This window comes from Garra rufa, chromosome 14, assembly GCF_049309525.1.
Source record: "Garra rufa chromosome 14, GarRuf1.0, whole genome shotgun sequence".
Taxonomy (NCBI): Eukaryota; Metazoa; Chordata; class Actinopteri; order Cypriniformes; family Cyprinidae; genus Garra; species Garra rufa.
The window spans coordinates 2,340,878-2,361,875 of record NC_133374.1 but is presented as its reverse complement, the minus strand read 5'-3'; the positions used below and the strand labels follow the sequence as shown (position 1 = coordinate 2,361,875).

At 33.5% G+C, this 20,998-nt stretch overlaps 1 protein-coding gene across 4 annotated transcripts in view; it reads left to right on the top strand.

The window, feature by feature from the left end:
• The window catches only part of pde2a (phosphodiesterase 2A), a 255,223-nt gene that overhangs the window by 167,418 nt on the left and 66,807 nt on the right, over window positions 1–20,998 (top strand). For all 4 annotated transcript variants that reach the window (XM_073817601.1, XM_073817604.1, XM_073817602.1 and 1 more), the window contains 2 exons: window positions 2,866–2,955; window positions 9,968–10,056. In XM_073817601.1, the coding sequence (XP_073673702.1) occupies window positions 2,866–2,955; window positions 9,968–10,056 (179 nt within the window). The remainder of the gene's footprint in view (window positions 1–2,865; window positions 2,956–9,967; window positions 10,057–20,998) is intronic.

Here is a 20,998-nt window from a genome sequence, read left to right as displayed (position 1 = left end):
AGCATTTGAGAGAGGAAGAGGTGGATGAGAAAGAGGAAGAGCGCCAGAATGAAGCACCTGCATCTGAAAATCTCCCTCCTTCTCTATCCTCTGTTCCTCTGAACATTTTTTTTTTGTCCTATTAATTGAGATTTTTGATGTTGGGTTCAAACTCATTTACTTTTTTTTTTTGGAATGTTCTGAACGTAATTGGCGATAATTATTTGTAATTATCTATAAAAACTGGCTGTAGTAAAGCCAACACACACACACACACACACACACACACACACACACAGAATGCTGACTGACTAATTGGTTGAGTGCAGTTTTCCTTTCATCAGTTCAGAGATGGAGAGATGAATGAGCAGTTTAAAAAGACCATCCACCTGCTCATCCATCCATCCATCTATCCATGCATTTCTCATAAATTTGTTATTTTAATATCTTGTGATATACTATTATAGTTTTTGGTAATGTTTTAAATTAGATTTTAGTGTTATGTTTTGTTTCACAAATTAGTTTTTGTCATTAGGGGCCAAGCACTGAAGGTTTATCTTCTTCTGCACTTGAGTCAATGGCAGACCATAGAAGCGCTTGCAGGAAAGTTGTGTAATTTGGCACACTAATAGAGGACAGTCTCAACATTAACCATGGCAAGTTTGGAGTCTCTAGTGCAAACTCTCTAGCGCCACCACTTGTCCAAAATTTTAATCATGTTTCATAAACGTTTTTCCTCTGAATCCTTGGATCATGCTAAATCAAATGGACTCCAAAATTAAAAAATCGAACTCGTCTTAGACAGTTTGACTTATTTTCACCAAAACTGGCTCAGATCATCTTTAGACAATGCTGGCAAGATGTTATGGAATTCAAGTTGATTAGTTAAACTGTTTTCGAATAATGCACAAATGAATTTGACGAAATGCACACAAAAATGGATGTGAGGCTATATCTCCACAATGATTTGTCATATTGAGACCAAACTTGGTGTGTGTTATAACAAGCATGACCTGAGGCTACCTGCACAGTTTCTGCACAGCGCCACCTAGTGGCCAAGAGATATGAAAAATGGCTGTTTTTGCCTATAACTTCTAAATGGTTTGGCCAAATACACAGCCCTCTTTAGATTTGGAGGAGCAAGGCAATTCGAACCATACCTAAATTTCCAAAGTCAGCCTTTTTGGGTGTCTGCCATTTTTAATTTTATCGTAAAATGCTATATTTTATAAATGCATTGGCGTACTGTATGTTCGCCACATGCTCTGACAGTACTCAAAGAGTTTGGGGGCAGTGCCACTTTGTGGACAAAAGTTATAAAGAGATGTGTTTAAAGAGAAAAAATGCTAATAACACTGATTAAATTGACCTATTGTAAGTAAAGTGATCTCAATATATTTTCATGCCGAGAACATCGACACCAGCCAAAATTAGCCAAACTTCCTTTCCGCTATTTTGATTAATGTCCAAAACCTACTTTTTCGAACTCCTTCTAGCCAGTTTGTCTGATTTGCACCAAAACTGGCTCAAATCATCTTCAGACCATGCTGGTAATATGTTATGGAATTCAAGTTAATTAGTCAAACTATTTTCAATTAACGTACAAACAAATTTGACGAAAAGCACGCTAAAATGGATGTCAGGCTACATCTCTGCAACGGTTTGACATTTTGAGATCAAACTTGTTGTGTGTTATAACAAGCATGACCTCAGGCTACCTGCGCAGTTTCTGCACAGAGTCACCTAGTGATCAGGAGATATTAAATTTTTATTAATGTTCAAAACCCACTTTTTCGTACTCCTAGACCGATGGTCCAATTTTCACCAAATTTGACTCAGATCATCTTCAGACCATGCTGGAAAAATGTTTTGGTTTTTTCCAATATATCGAACGGTTTCCGTTTAACGCATCAATGAATTTGCTGCAAAGATGCCAAACTGCATCTGAGGCTGTATCTCTGCAAAGCTTTGACATATTGACACCAAACTTTGTATGTGCCATTGTCACATCACACTGACCACACCTCACCAATTTGGTAACAGCGCCACCTATTGAGCAAGAGTAATACACCATTCATTAATCATGATCGTTGGTCCGATTTTCACCAAAATCAAGTCAGATACACACTAAATACACCACATCGACTTGATAACAGTGCCACCTATTGGTCAAAAGCGTTAACCCAATAAATCATATTACTATTGGTTGTTTTAATGATTTTTTTTTTTTTTGCGCCATTTTGACAAAAATCATCTTAAATTGGCTTCGATTACTCATTGCTTCAGTTGCTCTGATGCCTTGCTTGTCTAGTGCTTGGCCCCGTAATTGCTACCCATATTTTTTATTAGTTGTTTAAAAATATGACTACATGTGAGGCTTTTTGGGGAAAAAAAATCACATTTTAGGAAAAATGACTGTATTTCCAGGATGACTGTCAAGTTAGTAGCGTCGTTAACTTTAGTTAATTAGTTCACAGCATTGAATCCACTGATGCATTCAATGCTCATTTGCTAAAAGCGTTTCTCTCTTGCGTGTCTCGCTCTTCTCGCTGGTTAATGGCTCTTCCCGTTATCGATTTCCCGGGTTAAGTGGAAGCGCTAATGAGTCGTGCTGACAGGGTCGGGGTACTGGAGGTCAAAGGTCAAACCCCCTAACATCTTCAAAGAGAGATGGGTGATCATGCATGTGCCAGAAGCTTCAATGATAGAAAATGGGAGACGGCAGCATTCATTTCCTTAATGGCTTGACATTTCCAGAGGCTCAGGGTTAAACTCATCATAGCTATATTTCCAGAGTATTCATTAACCTTTGAACCTTCAGATGGTGCATGGGCAATATAAATTATTTATTTATTTGTTTATGTGTCTGTGTTTTTATTTTCCCAGGATGCATTGCTACAGTTGGCCTCCGTTGTTGACGTCAGCAGTCTTCAGACGACCATCAAAGATGTGCTCAGAGTCGTCCTGCCAAACGTGGTATGAAACATTCACACACACATAAAACACATTAGTGTTCAACAGTTTGGGCTCAGTAAAGCCTGCATTTATTTGATAAAAATATAGTACAAATTTTAAAATATTATTACATTTAAAATACCTGCTTTCTGTATGAATATCTGTTCAAATGTAATTTATTTCTGTGATTCAAAGCTGAATTTTAAGCATCATTACTCCAGTATTCAGTGATTCTTTAGAAATCAGTCTAATATGCTGATTTGCTGCACAAGAAACTTTTTTGATTATTATCAATGTTGAAAACAGTTGTGCTGCACAATGTTAGTGTCAAAATGTGATACATTTTATTTTCCAGGATTCACAGGTTAATTAAAAAAATGCATTTATTTAAAATAGAAATCTTTTGCAACATTATAAAAGTCTTTACGGACACTTTTGATCAATTTAATGCATCCCTGAGAAATAAAAGTAATTATTGAAAAATCTCAGTAACCCCAAAGTTTTTAACGGTAGTGTAGCTTGTTTCTACCATTGTAGTGAAGTGAAGTAAAGTAAAATAAATAGGCTTTTCTTACTTAGTAGTTTTGTCTTGTTTCTAGTTAAAAAGACAAATTTAGTAGATAAGCAAAATGCACTTAATTTACTTTTTTTAAAGTTACTTAAATGTTACTTATTCACTATTGATTTTAACACTTACTTTTTACATTGTAATTTTAAGTATATTAGGTATTAAAATTTAAGTTTTAAAATAAAATTTTAAAATCACACATTATTTATTTTACCACTTAATATGAATTAAAATAATTACTTAATTTCAAGTAAATCTAAAAAATTCTTAAATCAAGAAAGTAAAAATTGTCTTGTTTTTTGAAAAAAAAAAAAAAAACAAGTCAAAATTAAGTGTGTTTTTGCTTAAAACAAGCTAAATAATCTGCCAATGGGGTAAGAAAAATAATCTTGTTTTCTGTTTGAAATTAAGCTTTAGTAGATTTTTTTTTGCTTATTTTAAGCAAAAGCTTAGTTAATTTTGACTTGTTTTTTATTATTCAGTATTCATTTTAACACTTACTTTTTACATTTAATTTGAAGTTTATTAAGTATTCAAATGAAGTGTTAAAATTAAATTGTAAAATCACACCTTAAATATTAAGCATTCATTTTATTATATTTTTAGATTTAATGTTAACTATATTAAGTATTCAATCAAATTTAAGTGGTGAAATAGGTGGTAAAATAGGTGGTAAAATGAATAATTATGTATTGAATATTATGAATATTGGAACCAAGAATACATATCTTGTGTCATTTTGCTTATTTAGTAAATAAGAAAAAAGTCCAAATTATTATTATTATTATTATTATTGTATTTTATGGCAGAATAAAATTCCACATATATCCAATATTTAAGTGCTTTATTGCTCGAAACAAGCAAAATAATCTGCCAATGGGATAAGAAAAATAATCTTGTTTTCTGTTAGAAATAAAGTTTAATTTTGACTTGTTTTTTGTGAAAACTTGTCTCAAATCTGTCTTGATTTAAGAATTTCTAGATATTTTGGCTGGAAACAATACCAAGTCTAAGTAAGAAAAGTTAAACTTGACCTTCAGTCTCCAAAACAAACACTGAACCGACTTCAAACACCTTCCAACTGATTGATTTGATTCTAGTTCCTCAAAAGAAAAAGATGTAATGCAGTGTTTTTCATGTTCAACACAACCTTCGCTCTTCAGAAAGCCCCTCAGATGTGACCGACATCTCCCTTCAGGTCAATGAAATGCTTTCCAGTCGAGGTTTTCTCTCCGTGTTCAATAACAGAGTTAGTGCTTCTCTGCGCTGAGATACGAAGCGACAGGAAGCACATGATTGTTTGATTTCACAGTGGAGAAATCATTCAGCGCCGTCTGATCAGATTCAGATGTTCGCCACATGTACGGTGAGACGGCAGGGTCAAATCTCATTCGGATTCACCCGGAGGATCCGCCGCTCCAGACTTCATCAGCATTCTGAGTGTCTTTTCAGAGAGAGAGGGAAAATAGATTCTCCTGTAGGGTTTATTGATGTTACATTTGCTGGAGTCTCAGGAGTGTTTTGAGTGCTGAACACACACACACACACACACACACACACACACACACACACACTGACGCAGTCATATCTGAGTGCTGTTTCTTTTATTGATTATTTTCCAACAGCGAAACACACTCAAGGACGCCTCAAACGGGAGCTGACAGCATCACACACAAACTCGTTCATCTCGCAGTTCTGTTTCATATTTAATGCTGTACTTATAAAACATTTCATGTTTAATTTAAGCATATTTTCATGTAGTTAATGGCCTGTTATGTCTTTAATATTCATAAATAAATTAAGTCGGATCAGTAATGTACAGCACAAGCGTTCGGCATGATAATGGCTTTAGCTGTGTTTGATCTCAGCGGCTCTTTTTGTTTACCAGCCGTCACATGTTCTGAATTATCCCGTTTTATTCCTGCAGATGTGTGATCCTTTGCAAAAATAGCATTCTGGCAAATGTCTGCTCCAAGTTTATATATCATGCAAACAAGCTTTTCTGTCGAACAGTCTGAAGGGGAAATTGTTTAATGTATAGAGCAGATTTACTTTGCAGTTATTCGCTGATTTTCTCCACTGCAGCAAATCTAGTTGACTGAATTATCTGAAAATGTGCTCATCCTCAGGCTATCCAAGATTAGGATGAATAGAAACCATAGATTCCATCACTCTCACCAATAGATCCTCTGGAGTGAATGGGTGCCGTCAGAATGACAGTCCAAACAGCTGATAAAAACATCCACACCACTCCAGTCCATCAGTTAACATCTTGAAGACATAAGCTTAAGCAAAACCATCAAGACAAGTCCATAATCCATAATAATGCTTCAAAATCCAGCCACATATTTGTTTAGAGCTGTTTTGTCTTGTAAACGGTGCTTGATCTGTGCAGATTTCTCTCCTGATTCAGACCAGACAACCTTTTCACTGGAGGAAAAGGACTTATTTTAGTTAAAACCGTCTTAACGTTACTTAAGTGTCAAAACATTCTTGTTATGTAAGTGTTAAAATTAATGCTTAAGTATTCAGTATTCATTTTAACACTTTTTACATTTAATTTTAAGTATATCAAGCCTTAAAATTAAGTGTTAAAATTAAATTTTAAAATCACACCTTAAATATTATGCATTCATTTTACCACTTCATTTTAAATTGAATACTTAACATACTTAAATCTAAAAATGAAGTGGTAAAGTTCAGTGGTCAATTGAATACTTAAGAGTTAAAATGAATGCTTAAGTATTTAGTATTTAAGTTATTATGGACTCGTATTTTAGTTAAAAACGTCTTAACATCACTTAAATGTTACTTAAGTGTTAAAACGTACTTGTTACGTATGTGTTTAATGCTTAAGTATTCGGTTTTAAATTTAACACTTACTTTTTACATTTAATTTTAAGTACATTAAGTATTAAAATTAAGTGTTAATATTAAGTTTTAAAATTTCGCAGTTGAAATAGATTCAATTAAGTATTAAAATAAAGTGAAATTAAGAGCTAAAATTAATGCTTAAGTATTTACTATAAGTTATTATGCATTATAGACTCGTATTTTAGTTTAAAACATCTTAACATTACTTACTTAAATGTTACTCAAGTGTTAAAGTGTACTTGTTGCGTAAGTGTTAAAATGAATGCTTAAGTATTCTGTATTCATTTTAACACTTAATTTCTACATTTAATATTAAGTATTAAGTATTGAAGTGAAGTGTTAAAATTACATTTTAAAATCACACCTTAAATATTAATCATTCATTTTACTAATTTATTTTTAGATTTAGTATTAATTCAGTGTTCAAATTAATACTTAAGTATTCAATTTAACACTTTAACTTTTAATAAGTAATTTTAAGCATGTTAAGTGATGAAATAGATGTTAAAATTAATAATTATGTATTAAATAATTTTTACAGTTGAAATAGATTAAGTATTAAAATTAAGTGAAATTAAGAGCTAAAATTAATGCTTAAGTATTTAATATTTACATTTACATTTACTTTTAATTTACATTTATTTTTAAGTATATTAAGTATTACAATTAAGTGTTAAAATTACATTTTAAAATCACACCTTAAATATTAAGCATTCATTTTACTACTTTAATTTTAGATTTAATGTTGAGTAGATTAAGTATTCATAGTAATTTAATGAAAATAGATGATTTCATCATTTGTGATTATGGCATGGTTGACTTTGCAGCACATTAAAGTCAAACTTGGAATAATTTGTGAGTTCAGTTTGTTCCATTTCTGTTTGGTTCTATATAAAGTATCACTTATTAGGGTCATTTGCTTCGGAACGCGGATCATTTAAATCGGAACTTCAGGACGCAGATGGCGAATCATTTGAATCTGGAGTTTGGGTCGTGAATCATTTCACAAAGATCCGAACATTGGAGAGTGGATCGCGAATCATTTGAATCGGAATTTCGGTACATGAATCATTTGAATCGGAATTTCAGAACATGAATCATTTGAATTGGATGGGAGGTTCGGAGAGTGTATTGCGAATCATTTGAATCGGAATTTCGGAACATGAATCATTTGAATCGGAATTTCGGAACATGAATCATTTGAATCGGAATTTCAGAACATGAATCATTTGAATTGGATCGGAGGTTCGGAGAGTGGATTGCGAATCATTTGAATCGGAACTTTGGAACTCGAATCATTTGAATCGGAACTTCGGAACTCGAATCATTTGAATTGGATTGTAGGTTCGGCGCGCAAATCGCAAATCATTTGATTTAGATCTCAATTTTAGAGAGTGGATCTCGAATCATTTGAAGTGGGAGTTTGGGTCGTGTATCATTTGACAAAAATCCGAACTTCGATCAGAGTGGGTTCGTGAATCTTTTGATTTAGTAAAGGATGTGTTGCCAGGTTAACAAAAAAATAAATAAAAACAAAATCAATTTACATCTTAAGAGAACACATGACACATAGGATGAACATAGGGGTGTTGTTTTGACTGTTTTAGGATGACAGCTCTATGGGTAAAGAAAAGACAGCCAAATGATTAATGAATAGCAGTTTAATTAAAAATAGACGGTCATTTTAAGGTTGATTGTGGCATCGTTGGCTTTGCAGCACATTTAAGTCAAACTTGGAACAGTTGGAGAGTTCAGTTTTGCTCCATTTTTATTCGTTTCTATATAAAGCATCAGTTATTAGGGTCTTTTCACACGCTCCCTCAGAAGACAGCCGCCTGTGTAGACAGCAAGCAGCCACTCGATTGGGAATCATTTAAATCATAACTTTGGAGAGCGAAACAGGAATCATTTGAATCGGAACTTCGGAGGGCGGTTCGCGGATCATTTGAATTGGATCAGAGGTTCGGAGAGTAGATGGTGAATCATTTGAATCGGAACTCCGGAACTCGAATCATTTGAATTGGATCGGAGGTTCAGAGAGTGGATTGCGAATCATTTGAATCTGAATTTCAGAACATGAATCATTTGAATTGGATCGGAGGTTCGGAGAGTGGATTACGAATCATTTGAATCGGAATTTCAGAACATGAATCATTTGAATTGGATCGGAGGTTCGGAGAGTGGATTGCGAATCATTTGAATCTGAATTTCAGAACATGAATCATTTGAATTGGATCGGAGGTTCGGAGAGTGGATTGCGAATCATTTGAATCGGAATTTCGGAACATGAATCATTTGAATCGGAATTTCAGAACATGAATCATTTGAATTGGATCGGAGGTTCGGAGAGTGGATTGCGAATCATTTGAATCTGAATTTCAGAACATGAATCATTTGAATTGGATCGGAGGTTCGGAGAGTGGATTGCGAATCATTTGAATCGGAATTTCGGTACATGAATCATTTGAATCGGAATTTCAGAACATGAATCATTTGAATTGGATCGGAGGTTCGGAGAGTGGATTGCGAATCATTTGAATCTGAACTTTGGAACTTGAATCATTTGAATTGGATCAGAGGTTCAGAGAGTAGATCGAATCATTTGAATCGGAATTTCGGAACTCGAATCAGTTGAATTGGATCGTAGGTTCGGTGCGCAAATCGCAAATCATTTGATTTAGATCTCAACTTTAGAGAGCGGATTGTGAATCATTTGAAGCGGGAGTTTGGGTCGTGGATCATTTGACAAAAATCCGAACTTCGTTCAGAGTGGGTTCGTGAATCTTTTGATTTAGTAAAGGATGTGTTGCCAGGTTAACAAAAAGATAAATAAAAACAAAATCAATTTACATCTTAAGAGAACACATGACACATAGGATGAACATAGGGGTGCTGTTTTGACTGTTTTAGGATGACAGATCTTTGGTTAAAGAAAAGACAGCCAAATTATTAATAAATAGTAGTTTAATTAAAAATAGACGGTCATTTTAAGCTTGATTGCATCGTTGATGGCATCGTTGGCTTTGCAGCACATTTAAGTCAAACTTGGAATAGTTGAAGAGTTCAGTTTTGTTCCATTTTTATTCGTTTCTATATAAAGCATCACTTATTAGGGTCTTTTCACATGCTCCCTCAGAAGACAGCTGCCTGTGTAGACAGCGAGCAGCCGCTCACTAGGGTTTATAACGGCGCTGAAGAGAGGTCGAGGAATCATGTCGAAAACTTCCCTTGACATTTCTGACAAATGAACAGGACCAATCCAGTTCGCCGCACGATCCGATCGCCAAGGTAACGGCCGCTCCGGTTCTCCGGCAGCCGCGGGCGCTGACATTCTGTAAGTACCGCTGGAGTCTAATTAGGGTTGCGGCGCTCTGTCAGCGCGGCGATTAGTGAAGCCTGTGGCATGACGACGGTACTTTGCATTTGATTAACCTCACCGAGGCCGAATGACAGGCGGAGAGATTGCGGACGGGCCTCAGCTCTGGTTTCTAAGCGCACATAATCCAGTGCGTGTAAACAGAATTATGATGGATCACGACTGTCAGGAGTTGGACTGCGCTCTCAAATCTGCTTTTCTCCCATGTTTTTCAGGAGTGTGTGTTCGTGTACCTGTTGGAGGCGGAGTCTCGGCTGCGGTGTGAGGATCTGCCCCATGAGGTGCCGTCGGAGGGCAAGATCAGGTAAGGGGCGGGGCTTATGCTATAATCACCTGTGGGCTGCAAATACTGCTCACTGCAGAGCCAAATGACCTCCAGCTCCACCTCTGTGGAAACAAATGGGTGGAGTTATGTTTAGGGATGGGGTAAGGGGTAGGGTTAGGGTGTGGTTAGGTGTCTATCTCCACCCATTTCCTCCAGCGAGGGGGAGATGGAGCTCCAGCTACTCCCGCGGGCGGATGTTATGTGACTGTGATTATTTTTTTCGCCATTGTGAAGTTTTGTTAAAGATCTTGTTTATCAGCATTTTACTGTATAGAAAAGATCAGCTCTTTTACTTACAATAAATGGGAACTGGGATGGAAGCTACTGAGTTCTCAAAAATAAATTTTTCTTATAGAGGGTAGGCTATTTAAAATATTAAATAACAGTTGTCCTTGAAAAAAATCATAATCATATTGGGATTTATTGGCTTAAATACCACATACACAACACATTTGTCTCAGTAAAACCTCCAGCACACAAAGCAATAAACATTTTTGTAGTGCATAAATATTTAAATTAAAACAGTTATATTTATGACATTTTGACAATTAATCATTAAAAAATAAAATATTTTTATTTACAATATCAATTCTAATTTATATATTGAGACATTATAATTTATTATTTTTATATTATAATATATATATAGATAGATAGATAGATAGATAGATAGATAGATAGATAGATATAGTAATATTATAAATACTTATATTATAATTTATCATTTCTAGTGCATAATATATAATGTAAATTGTAACAGTTATATATATATAACATTTTGACAATTAATAATTTAACATTAAAATTTTATTTACAGTATCAGGTCTATATAGGTGTGTGTGTGTGTATTAAATTAGTAATATTGAAAAAATATACAGAAACTTTGTTTTATAAAAACAAACTTTGTTTTTTTTTTATGAAACACAATATAATTATGTATTTATATATGGATATATGGATATACAGTATGGAAAATATACAAATTCAAAATTTTATTTTACTAACAGTATTTATGCCAATTTCAATGTATAATCATTATATAAACAAATAAATTAATTAAATAACACAAAGTAATATTGGAAAAAATACTGCAATTTTGTCTTTGTAAAAACACAATATATTAATATATATTTTTATATATATATTAATATTTTTAAAAACAACAAAAACACAAAAATAAATGAAACTAACTAAAATTGGAATGGAAAATTTAAATATAAAAATTCCACAGTTTATTTCATTAACAGTATTGATGCCAATTACAGTGTATAATCATTATTTAAATAAATTAATTAAATGGCACAAAAAAGTAATATTGAAATAAATATGCTGCAATTTTGTCTTGCTAAAAAAAAACAATATAATATATTTTTTATATATATATATATTTTTTATAAAATGACACAAACACAAAAAAATATAATAACTGCTGATATCTCAGTAATACTCTAATAACACTGGTATCTACACAACAGACAAGACAAGATCAGAAGAATATATTGACTAAATCTTGTTGTTTTGTGAAAGCTCTTATGTTTTTAGTGTAAATCAGAGAGTCAGTAGTGTCTAGTTGTGTTTTTCTGTGTGAGTCAGTTTCTGTTTTATATCAAATGAACTATTGATGCTGTGATCTGGTCCAGTCGTCCTGTTGGATTCAGTTTTATGTCCGTCCGTAATGTTCACGCGTCTGAACATCTTGTTTCCTGTCAGTCTCTTTGTGCGTTTGCTCTTCTCATGAACCGATGTTGTGATCGTGTCAGTCGCTGTCATCAGATTCACTCTCAACCCTGATGAACCAACGGATTCGTGCGCTGAGAAATGTCAGAATCGAGCGCTTTCCTTTTCTCTCTTCTCTCTGAATAACGGCACACGTCCATCACATCCGACCTCTGCTCCCGTATCTCTGGGTATATCATACATTCGTAGCTTTCTACCATCAAAACATACAGGATCGACCAAAATCAAAGCACTTTCTTTCGTGTAAGCGTATGTGTGCTCAATAGAAACGTTTATCTTTCATCCTCATCCTGCTAATGGCTCTGTAGTCATGCTGTCAATCAAATCCACAGCACCGCCTCCCTCTGAAGCGAGATTCACCCACTCCTCCCCCTCTCTAATTAATTGGCCGCTTGCAGTGATTGACAGTTTTATTTCAGGTTGCCCGGGGAAACCAAATTCGGACGTCAGCTGGTTGATCATTACATCACTGATGTATTCATGGAACCGTAACTTATTAGCCTAAATCAGCCACATTTTTGTGACACTTTCGAAAAGTTTTGCATTGGTCAATCATCGCTCACTTTTTCAATTGGAAATGTATAAATTTATTTTTTGCCAGAGCTGCTCTCAGAAATGACACGCAGGAGCTTAATAAAGGCTCTCATTAAAGCGGCTGCATTCGTGTAGATAAACAGATGTTCTTGAGCGATCGGCGAGGGGAAATTGAGGCGGTATCTCGGAGAAATCACTCCGTTTGCTCCAACGGCGAGTGGCGACCCTCTCAGCGTCGTTCCTGACCCGACGGAGGATTATCATCTGATCCATCCTCAGCAGCACTTCAGCTCTGCAGTTGTTTGCACACTCCATTCTATCTCTGGTGTGTGTCTTTCACATGTAGATGTTTGATGTTAGGAGTGTTTCTGATGCACGAGGAAGGTCCAGGTCGGCACATCGGTTTTTCTTTAGGGTACAACAGGGCTAAATGCACAAGCTAAGAAAAAAAGTGCTTTTCACTGTGCACAAAGTGTATGATTGCAGAAAAATAAATATGCTTGTATCAGTGCTTCATTTGTAAATAAATAATTGCCAGTTCCAAAACAGCAGTTAAAAGGCACTGTGATCGACACTAACAATACAACTTCAGTTTTCCCTGAACATTCAGTGACGTCACTAAACGGTGATGCCTCAACATTGCTTACAAGTTTCTGCATGAACCTGACTACAGGCCAAATATAGGTCGCAGGAAGACAGAACGTGCATTCTGTTTATTTGCTTTATTTTACAAATGCACAAATGTTTTGTTGCAAAATATGTATGACTTAAATAATTAACAGATTTAAAACGAATGTGAGGCACAGCGTTCCACAAACAAATTTGCAGAAAGGAAACAGAGAGCCGAGATGACAGAACATGGATCCTGTTTGTTTGCTTTATTTTACAAAAGCACAAATGTTTTGTTGCAAAATATGTATGACTTAAATAATTAACCGATTTAAAATGAACGTGAGATGTGACGCTCCACAAAAAAGTTAATGGAAAGGAAACGGAGATCCGAGATGACAGAATGTGCGTCCGGTTTGTTTGCTTTATTTTATACAAGCACAAATGTTCTGTCGCGAAATATATGTGACGTAAATATATCTGTTCTATGCGAAATATATCTGACTTAAACAGTTAACTGATTTAAAATAAATGTGAGGCGCGGCGGAGAACCGAGATGACAGAATGTGCATCCTGTTTGTTTGCTTTATTTTACAAAAGCACAAATGTTTTGTTGCAAAATATGTATGACTTAAATAATTAACAGATTTAAAACGAATGTGAGGCACAGCGTTCCACAAACAAATTTGCAGAAAGGAAACAGAGAACCGAGATGATAGAACATGGACCTGTTTGTTTGCTTTATTTTACAAAAGCACAAATGTTTTGTTGCAAAATATGTATGACTTAAATAATTAACCGATTTAAAATGAACAAATTTTATACAAGCACAAATGTTCTGTCGCGAAATATATGTGACGTAAATATATCTGTTCTATGCTAAATATATCTGACTTAAACAGTTAACTGATTTAAAATAAATGTGAGGCGCGGCGGAGAACCGAGATGACAGAATGTGCATCCTGTTTGTTTGCTTTATTTTACAAAAGCACAAATGTTCTGTTGTGAAATATATCTGACTTAAATAATTAACTGATTTAAAAGAATGAGGCGTAGTGTTCTGCAAACAAGTTCGCAGAAAGGAAACAGAGAACCAAGATGACAAAGTGCATCCTGTTTTTTTGCTTTATTTTACAAAAGCACAAAAGTTTTGTTGCAAAATATATCTGACTTAAATAATTAACTGATTTAATTTAAAATGAACGAGGCGAAGCACACTGCAAACAACTTTGCAGAAAGGAAACAGAGAATCAAGATGACAGAACGCGCATCCTATTTGTTTGCTTTATTTTACAAAAGCGCAAATGTTCTTTTGCAAAATATATCTGACTTAAATAATTAACTGATTTTAAAACGGATGTGAGGCATGGCGCTCCACAAACATATTTGCAGAAAGGAAACGGAGAACCGAGATGACAGAATACGCATCCTGTTTGTTTGCTTTATTTTACAAAAGCACAAAAGTTTTGTTGCGAAATATATCTGACTGAAATTAACAGATTTAAAACATGTAAGGCGTAGTGCTCTGCAAACAATTTCGCGAAAAGGAAATGGAGAACCGAGATGACAGAATGCACATCCTGTTTGTTTGCTTTATTTTACAAAAGAAGCACAAATGTTCTGTTCCGAAATATATCTGACTTAAATAATTAACCGATTTAAAATGAAATGTGCCGCTATCCTAGGTTTTGCCCATTTGTGAGTAAGATTATTTTACTCATTTAAAACACAATCGAATTTAATATGCTCCCTTATTCTTTTATATATTTTAATATGTACAAGTCAGAATAAGCATGGTGTTTAAATTTTTACAAAAATATTGTTGCACTGAATGACAATGTTACATTATTTAAACCAAATGTTGACATTTTATTCTCCAAAACCTATTTGAAACCTTAAAAGTAGATACTTTACTTACATTTAATGTGCTTTCTATAGACATAAAATCACTTTTGTAAATTACGTTTGATGGGGACATCTTAAAGTCTTTGAGCCACATGAATTGTGCTCCAATAGAAGAAGTTTTTGTGAATCGCCTGAGACTTGCAGCAGTAAATTATTCACAAATTCAATCCTTATATTTAAAACGCCATGAAATATTTCAGTTACCACTGTAACTCTGTGAAAATGGCTTAAATATTTGTGCTTTTTCACAGATAATTGTTCACACCTGAACTGAAGAGCATATTTAAATGTAAAAGACTGTAAAATGTTGTATTTGTGCATGAATTCCTGACAAAAGTAAAATTGAAACTCTACATGCATATTTGATTCACACACAATATCTGTTCATTATTCAGCGCTTTCACACACGGGCACCGGAAACGCATTGAAATTCATTTGTTGTCATGCGATAATAACGCAACACCCTTGAATGCAGTTATTTTGGGCGCAGTAACGCTCAGAGAGGAAAAACACGTTTAACCCTCATTGATCAGAGCTACAGGTCAGAAACAAAAGAGCGGCATGGGAGAATAGAGACGTGAACACCTGAATGCCATTAGACGTGTGCAGGTGTGCAGAGTAAAGCCATTTATCAGAAACACTGCGCTTTCATCAGACATTAGCATGAGAAAAAACACATTTACATCACACCACGGACAAAACATGAAAGACACACACACACAGACAAAAGTTTGCTCATCACAATCATTTCTCAATGATCACAGGAGATATACTCCATTCAGAAGTCGTTATTTACTCTTCATCATGATTAATTTCTTTCTAAGGTCGTCTTCATGCAATGCATTCGCTTCAAAAGTTTAGGGTCACTGAAGATGCCTTTACTTACAAAAAGTAATATAAATACTGATTTTTTTTTTAGGATTTCAAATAGCTGTTGTCTACATAAATATCTGTTCAAATGAAATATATATCTGTGATCAAAGCTGGATTTTCAGCATCATTACTCTAGTCTTCAGTGTCACTCGATCCTTCAGAAATCATTATAATTCCTCTGTGAGTGTTCACCAGGTTTCATGAAGTTTTGACTTTTCCTTTAGGCTTTATGGCCCGGTTTCACAGACAGGGCTTAGCTTAAACCAGGATTAGGAAATAGTTCATTTAGGACATTTAAGTAATTTTTATTAACTTTACCTGGAAAAAAAAAAAAAACATTACTGGTGTGCGTCTAGAGGCAAAACAAAGACACTGACATATTTTAAGATCAGTTAGTGCAAATTTCTTTCAGTTAAAACAGCTCAGATTTACAGTTTAGTCTGGGATTAGACTTAAGCCTTGTCTGTGAAACCGGAGGTATAAGACTTGGGGTAAATTTGGCCCCTTTTCCAAAACAACCCCATTATAGCTTCCCAGAGGTAAATTCCAGCATTTTTATTTATTTATTTTATTATTATTTTTTTTTTTTTGATAATAATTGAGTTCAGATTTCAGACAATAGAGTCTGAAGAGTTCGGGTTCAGGCAATTGCAACTGCAGTGTTTTTTTTTTTTTTTTGGGCGAAAAACCCAGGACTAGTTTGCAAAAGTATTTTGTTTTACATCTCAATTATTTAACAAATGATTTGATTGACAGCAGTGATTCTAGAGGCAGAGTTGTCCAGTATGAGGGGTTCTGTCATATGATATGAATATTGCATGTATGTGTGAAAAACTTTGTGACGTACAATCGTTTATGTCCTCGAAAAATGCGAAATCGCCTCCCATTTGCAGCTTCCTTTAATTTCTCAGACCTTTGGGGCGATGCATGAAACAGACCCCCACCCAGATTTGTTTCAAGTGGCTTCTGTTAATCTTGTCTAACAGGTGCTTAAACTTTGTTGGCCAATGGTGGCCATGTTTTTTTTTTTTGACACTTGGGGCACTTTAGCCCAAGACTGTGCACAACGATTTTCATGTTGATATGACAAATGGTTGCATAGGTATAGCCATTTTTATGTTTTTTCCCTCCTTATAGTGCCACCAAGTGGCTAAACTCTGCCATTTTTTGTCCTGTGGCTTCAGATTGAGCTCTTACATAAGAGGTTGTTGGATATCTCATTCCATTAAGGAGTTATAGGCATTTTACTAAAAGTGGCCCTGCTGCTTTTGAATGTTTTGGTGTCCCTTTGTGACGGTGAGTGTTTCTGCACTGGTTTGGTTACTATTGGCTGAAAAACATAGGACTAGTTTGCAAAAGTAGGCTTTTAAAATATCCAAATTTACACGAAAATATAGCGCCCCCATCAGGCCGATTGGGGTGAGCCTTGGTGATGTTGTAGAAGGCGTGAGTACTAGCATCCCTCCAATTTTCAATTCTCTGTGACTTACGGTTTGGTCTGCATGATCGCTGATCCGTGACCATTCTAACAATTATACAATGGCACTGAATTATACAATACACAAGATTAAAGTCGTAATATTTTGATAATTAAATTGAAATTACCAGAATAAAGCTGAGACTTTTTATATTACACGAATAACTAATGCAATCAAAGACATTAAGATGTGGCCGCTCGGACGCAACAATACTCAAATAAATTTCGGATGGCCTGACAACTTCTCCTGGTGCTCTCAATCCGAACCTTTGTATGTGCAATATAAAATTATTATATCTTTAATTTCTACGATTAAAATTCTCAAAACATTTCAACTTAATTTTTGTAGTATTTCAACTTTTTTCGAATAGTATTTTGTAGTATTTCATCTTTATTCTTGAAATATTTCGACTTTATTCTCCTAGTATTTTGACTTTTCTCATAGTATTTCAACTATATTTTGAAATATTTCGACTTTATTGTCATAGTATTTCAACTTTATTCTCCTAGTATTTTGACTTTTATTCTTGTAGTATTTTGTAGTATTTAAACTTTTTGTAGTATTTTAACTTTTATTCTTGTAGTATTTAAACTTTTTTGTAGTATTTTAACTTTTATTCTCCTAGTATTTTGACTTTTATTATTGTAGTATTTTGCAGTATTTATACTTTATTGTCATAGTATTTCGACTTTATTCTCCTAGTATTTTGACTTTTATTCTTGTAGTATTTTGTAGTATTTAAACTTTTTGTAGTATTTTAACTTTTATTCTTGTAGTATTTTGTAGTATTTAAACTTTTTGTAGTATTTTAACTTTTATTCTTGTAGTATTTCGACTTTTATTATTGTAGTATTTTGCTGTATTTATACTTTATTGTCGTAGTATTTCGGCTTTATTCTCCTAGTATTTTGACTTTTATTCTTGTAGTATTTAAACTTTTTGTATTATTTAAACTTTCATTCTTGTAGTATTTTGACTTTTATTGTAGTATTTTGCAGTATTTATACTTTACTGTCATAGTATTTCAACTTTATTCTCCTAGTATTTTGACTTTTATTCTTGTAGTATTTTGACTTTCCTCATAGTATTTAAACTTTTATTATTGTAGTATTTTGCAGTATTTATACTTTATTCTCATAGTATTTTGACTTTTATTATTTTAGTATTTCATAGTATTTCAACTTTATTCTAGTAATATTTCGTTTTTTTTAGTATTTCGACTTTATTCTAGTAATATTTCGTTTTTTTTTTTTTTTAGTATTTCAACTTTATTCTCCTAGTATTTTGACTTTTATTATTGTATTTGGTAGTGTTTATACTTTATTGTCATAGTATTTCAACTTTATTCTAGTAATATTTCGGGTTTTTTTTAGTATTTCAACTTTATTCTCAGTATTTCCACCTTTATTCTTGTATTTTGTAGTGTTTATACTTTATTGTCATAGTATTTCAACTTTATTCTAGTAATATTTTGATTTTTTTTTTTTTAAGTATTTCGACTTTATTCTCATAGTATTTCAACTTTATTCTCCTAGTATTTTGACTTTTATTATTGTATTTGGTAGTGTTTATACTTTATTGTCATAGTATTTCAACTTTATTCTAGTAATATTTCGAATTTTTTTTTAAGTATTTCGACTTTATTCTCATAGTATTTCGACTTTCGACAAAATGTTCTCTTTTTGTAATCTTAGATGTTTTTTAGTTTTGAACATGGCACTAAAAAACCATCGTACAATTACAATAGGGTTTCAGTGCTACATGCTTGAACCCCTAAAAAAATCCTGAAAATAAGGAATAGAAAAAGTCAAGAGACTATGTAGAAACATAAAATGACAAAAACAAAGAAAATGAATAAAAGCTATAATAGCACCAAAATAACAGTGGTCTGTGTGCCGCATGTTCACAAAGCTGCTTGTAAATTTCCATATGAGTTTCCAGCTCGTCTCTGTTGCCGTTTTCCGAATATGAAGTTGGTCTTTCTGAGAATGAAACAAAACACAAATCATGTTTTTTTTTTTTTTTTTTTTTTTTTTCTGAGCTGTGGCGTGAACACGAGTATTAGCACTTTACAAACCCACCAGTGCTTCAGTTCTACAGAATGAAACTCTACAGGAGTTTGGATTCAGAGTAAATAGTGTTTTTCAAATGGATAAATGCAGATTTCAGTGTATGCAGTGTGCACATTCAGATAGTGAATATGAGTGTGTGTGTGTGTGTGTGTGTGTGTGTGTGTGTCCGTCCAGTGTCTAATCACACTACATATCCATGTTGTCATGGGAACTGACGTGGAGCAGGACTTTAGTTTGCTGTGTGGGTGAGAAAACTGTCATCTCTCTCTCTTTCTCTCTGTCTTTCTTTCTCTTCTCCTGGAGAATGTTCCAGAAATCTGGAAAACTTTCCACCCTTCTGCAGACCAGGAGGACAGTCGTGATGACAGATTGTTGCACACACTCTATTCTGTCCAGTATGAAACTCTATTCAATAATGGAGAAGAAACATTTTGTCAAGTTGAGCTAGAAACAAGTTAAGGTTTTTTTTTTTTGTGTGATTTAACTGTTTAGTTGCATGCATTGTTTTTCTTCTTCTTCTTTTTTCAGTTTATTTAACTTTATTTCACTTTAAGTTATTGTGTTTTGCTTTTGTCATTTTTATTAATAAAAAAAAGACTATATAATACTATTCTGTATTTCAGTTTAAGTTCAGTCTTAGTTATTCATTTCCTGATAATTACTGTTTCACTCAGATGCTAAGGTGTCTTTTCTAAGTTTTATTTTTTGTTTTTAATTCATTATTTTATTTCATTTTATTTTAACATTTTATTTTAACTTTTTTTTATTCTTGAGTTTCATTTAGATTACATTTTTGTCTAATAATCATATTTTACTTATTTTATTTTCCATAATGTTTTGCAATTATTTGATGTTTATTTTTATTTTATTTGACCATTTTTTGTATTATTTTAATTAACTTTTTGATACTTTATTTATTTTATTGTTTTTTGTCTAATGTTGATATTTATATTTATTTTATTTTCCATTTTTTCCCCCATTATTATTATTATTATTTTTAACATGTTTTATATTATTTTAATTAACTTTTTTGATACCTGAGTTTCTTTAGATTGTTTTTTTTTTTGTCTAATATTGATATTTATATTTTATCTTTATTTCTATTAGCAAAAATATATCCAGATACTTTATTTTATTTTATTGAACATATTTTATTGTATACCAATTACTTCACTTAGATGCCAATGTGACATTTCTAAGTTTCATTTAAAGTTTTAATTTATTTTATTGTTTTATTTATTTATGTTTTATTTTATTTTAATTAACATTTTTTGACACTTGAGTTAGGGATGTAACGGTATTGTAAATACCGTCGTACCGCAATAGCAAATTTTTTCGATACTACCGTGGTCGCATGACTCGATAAAACCATAGTTCTTCTAAGAAAAGTTTGCTCAGGCGAATGGAGCGAACGGGAGGTAGCGGGAACTACAATTCCCATCAGCCCAGGTGTGGCCGTCATCCTTTGCGGTCTGTTGCCCGCCCCCCTTGAACGTCAAGTTCATTTGATTTTCGATATAGCGCCAGATCACAATAGAAGTCATTTAAGGTTATCTTTCCTATAGAACAGGTCTATACATTGTTCTTTTATTAAACAAACTAAATTGCCTTATGTTATTTATCTTATTTACACGAAGGCATGTCATTTCTGTCTCTACACTGTCACGCGTTTACAATGTCTCCTCCAAGAAAACACGGACTGGATCGCGGACT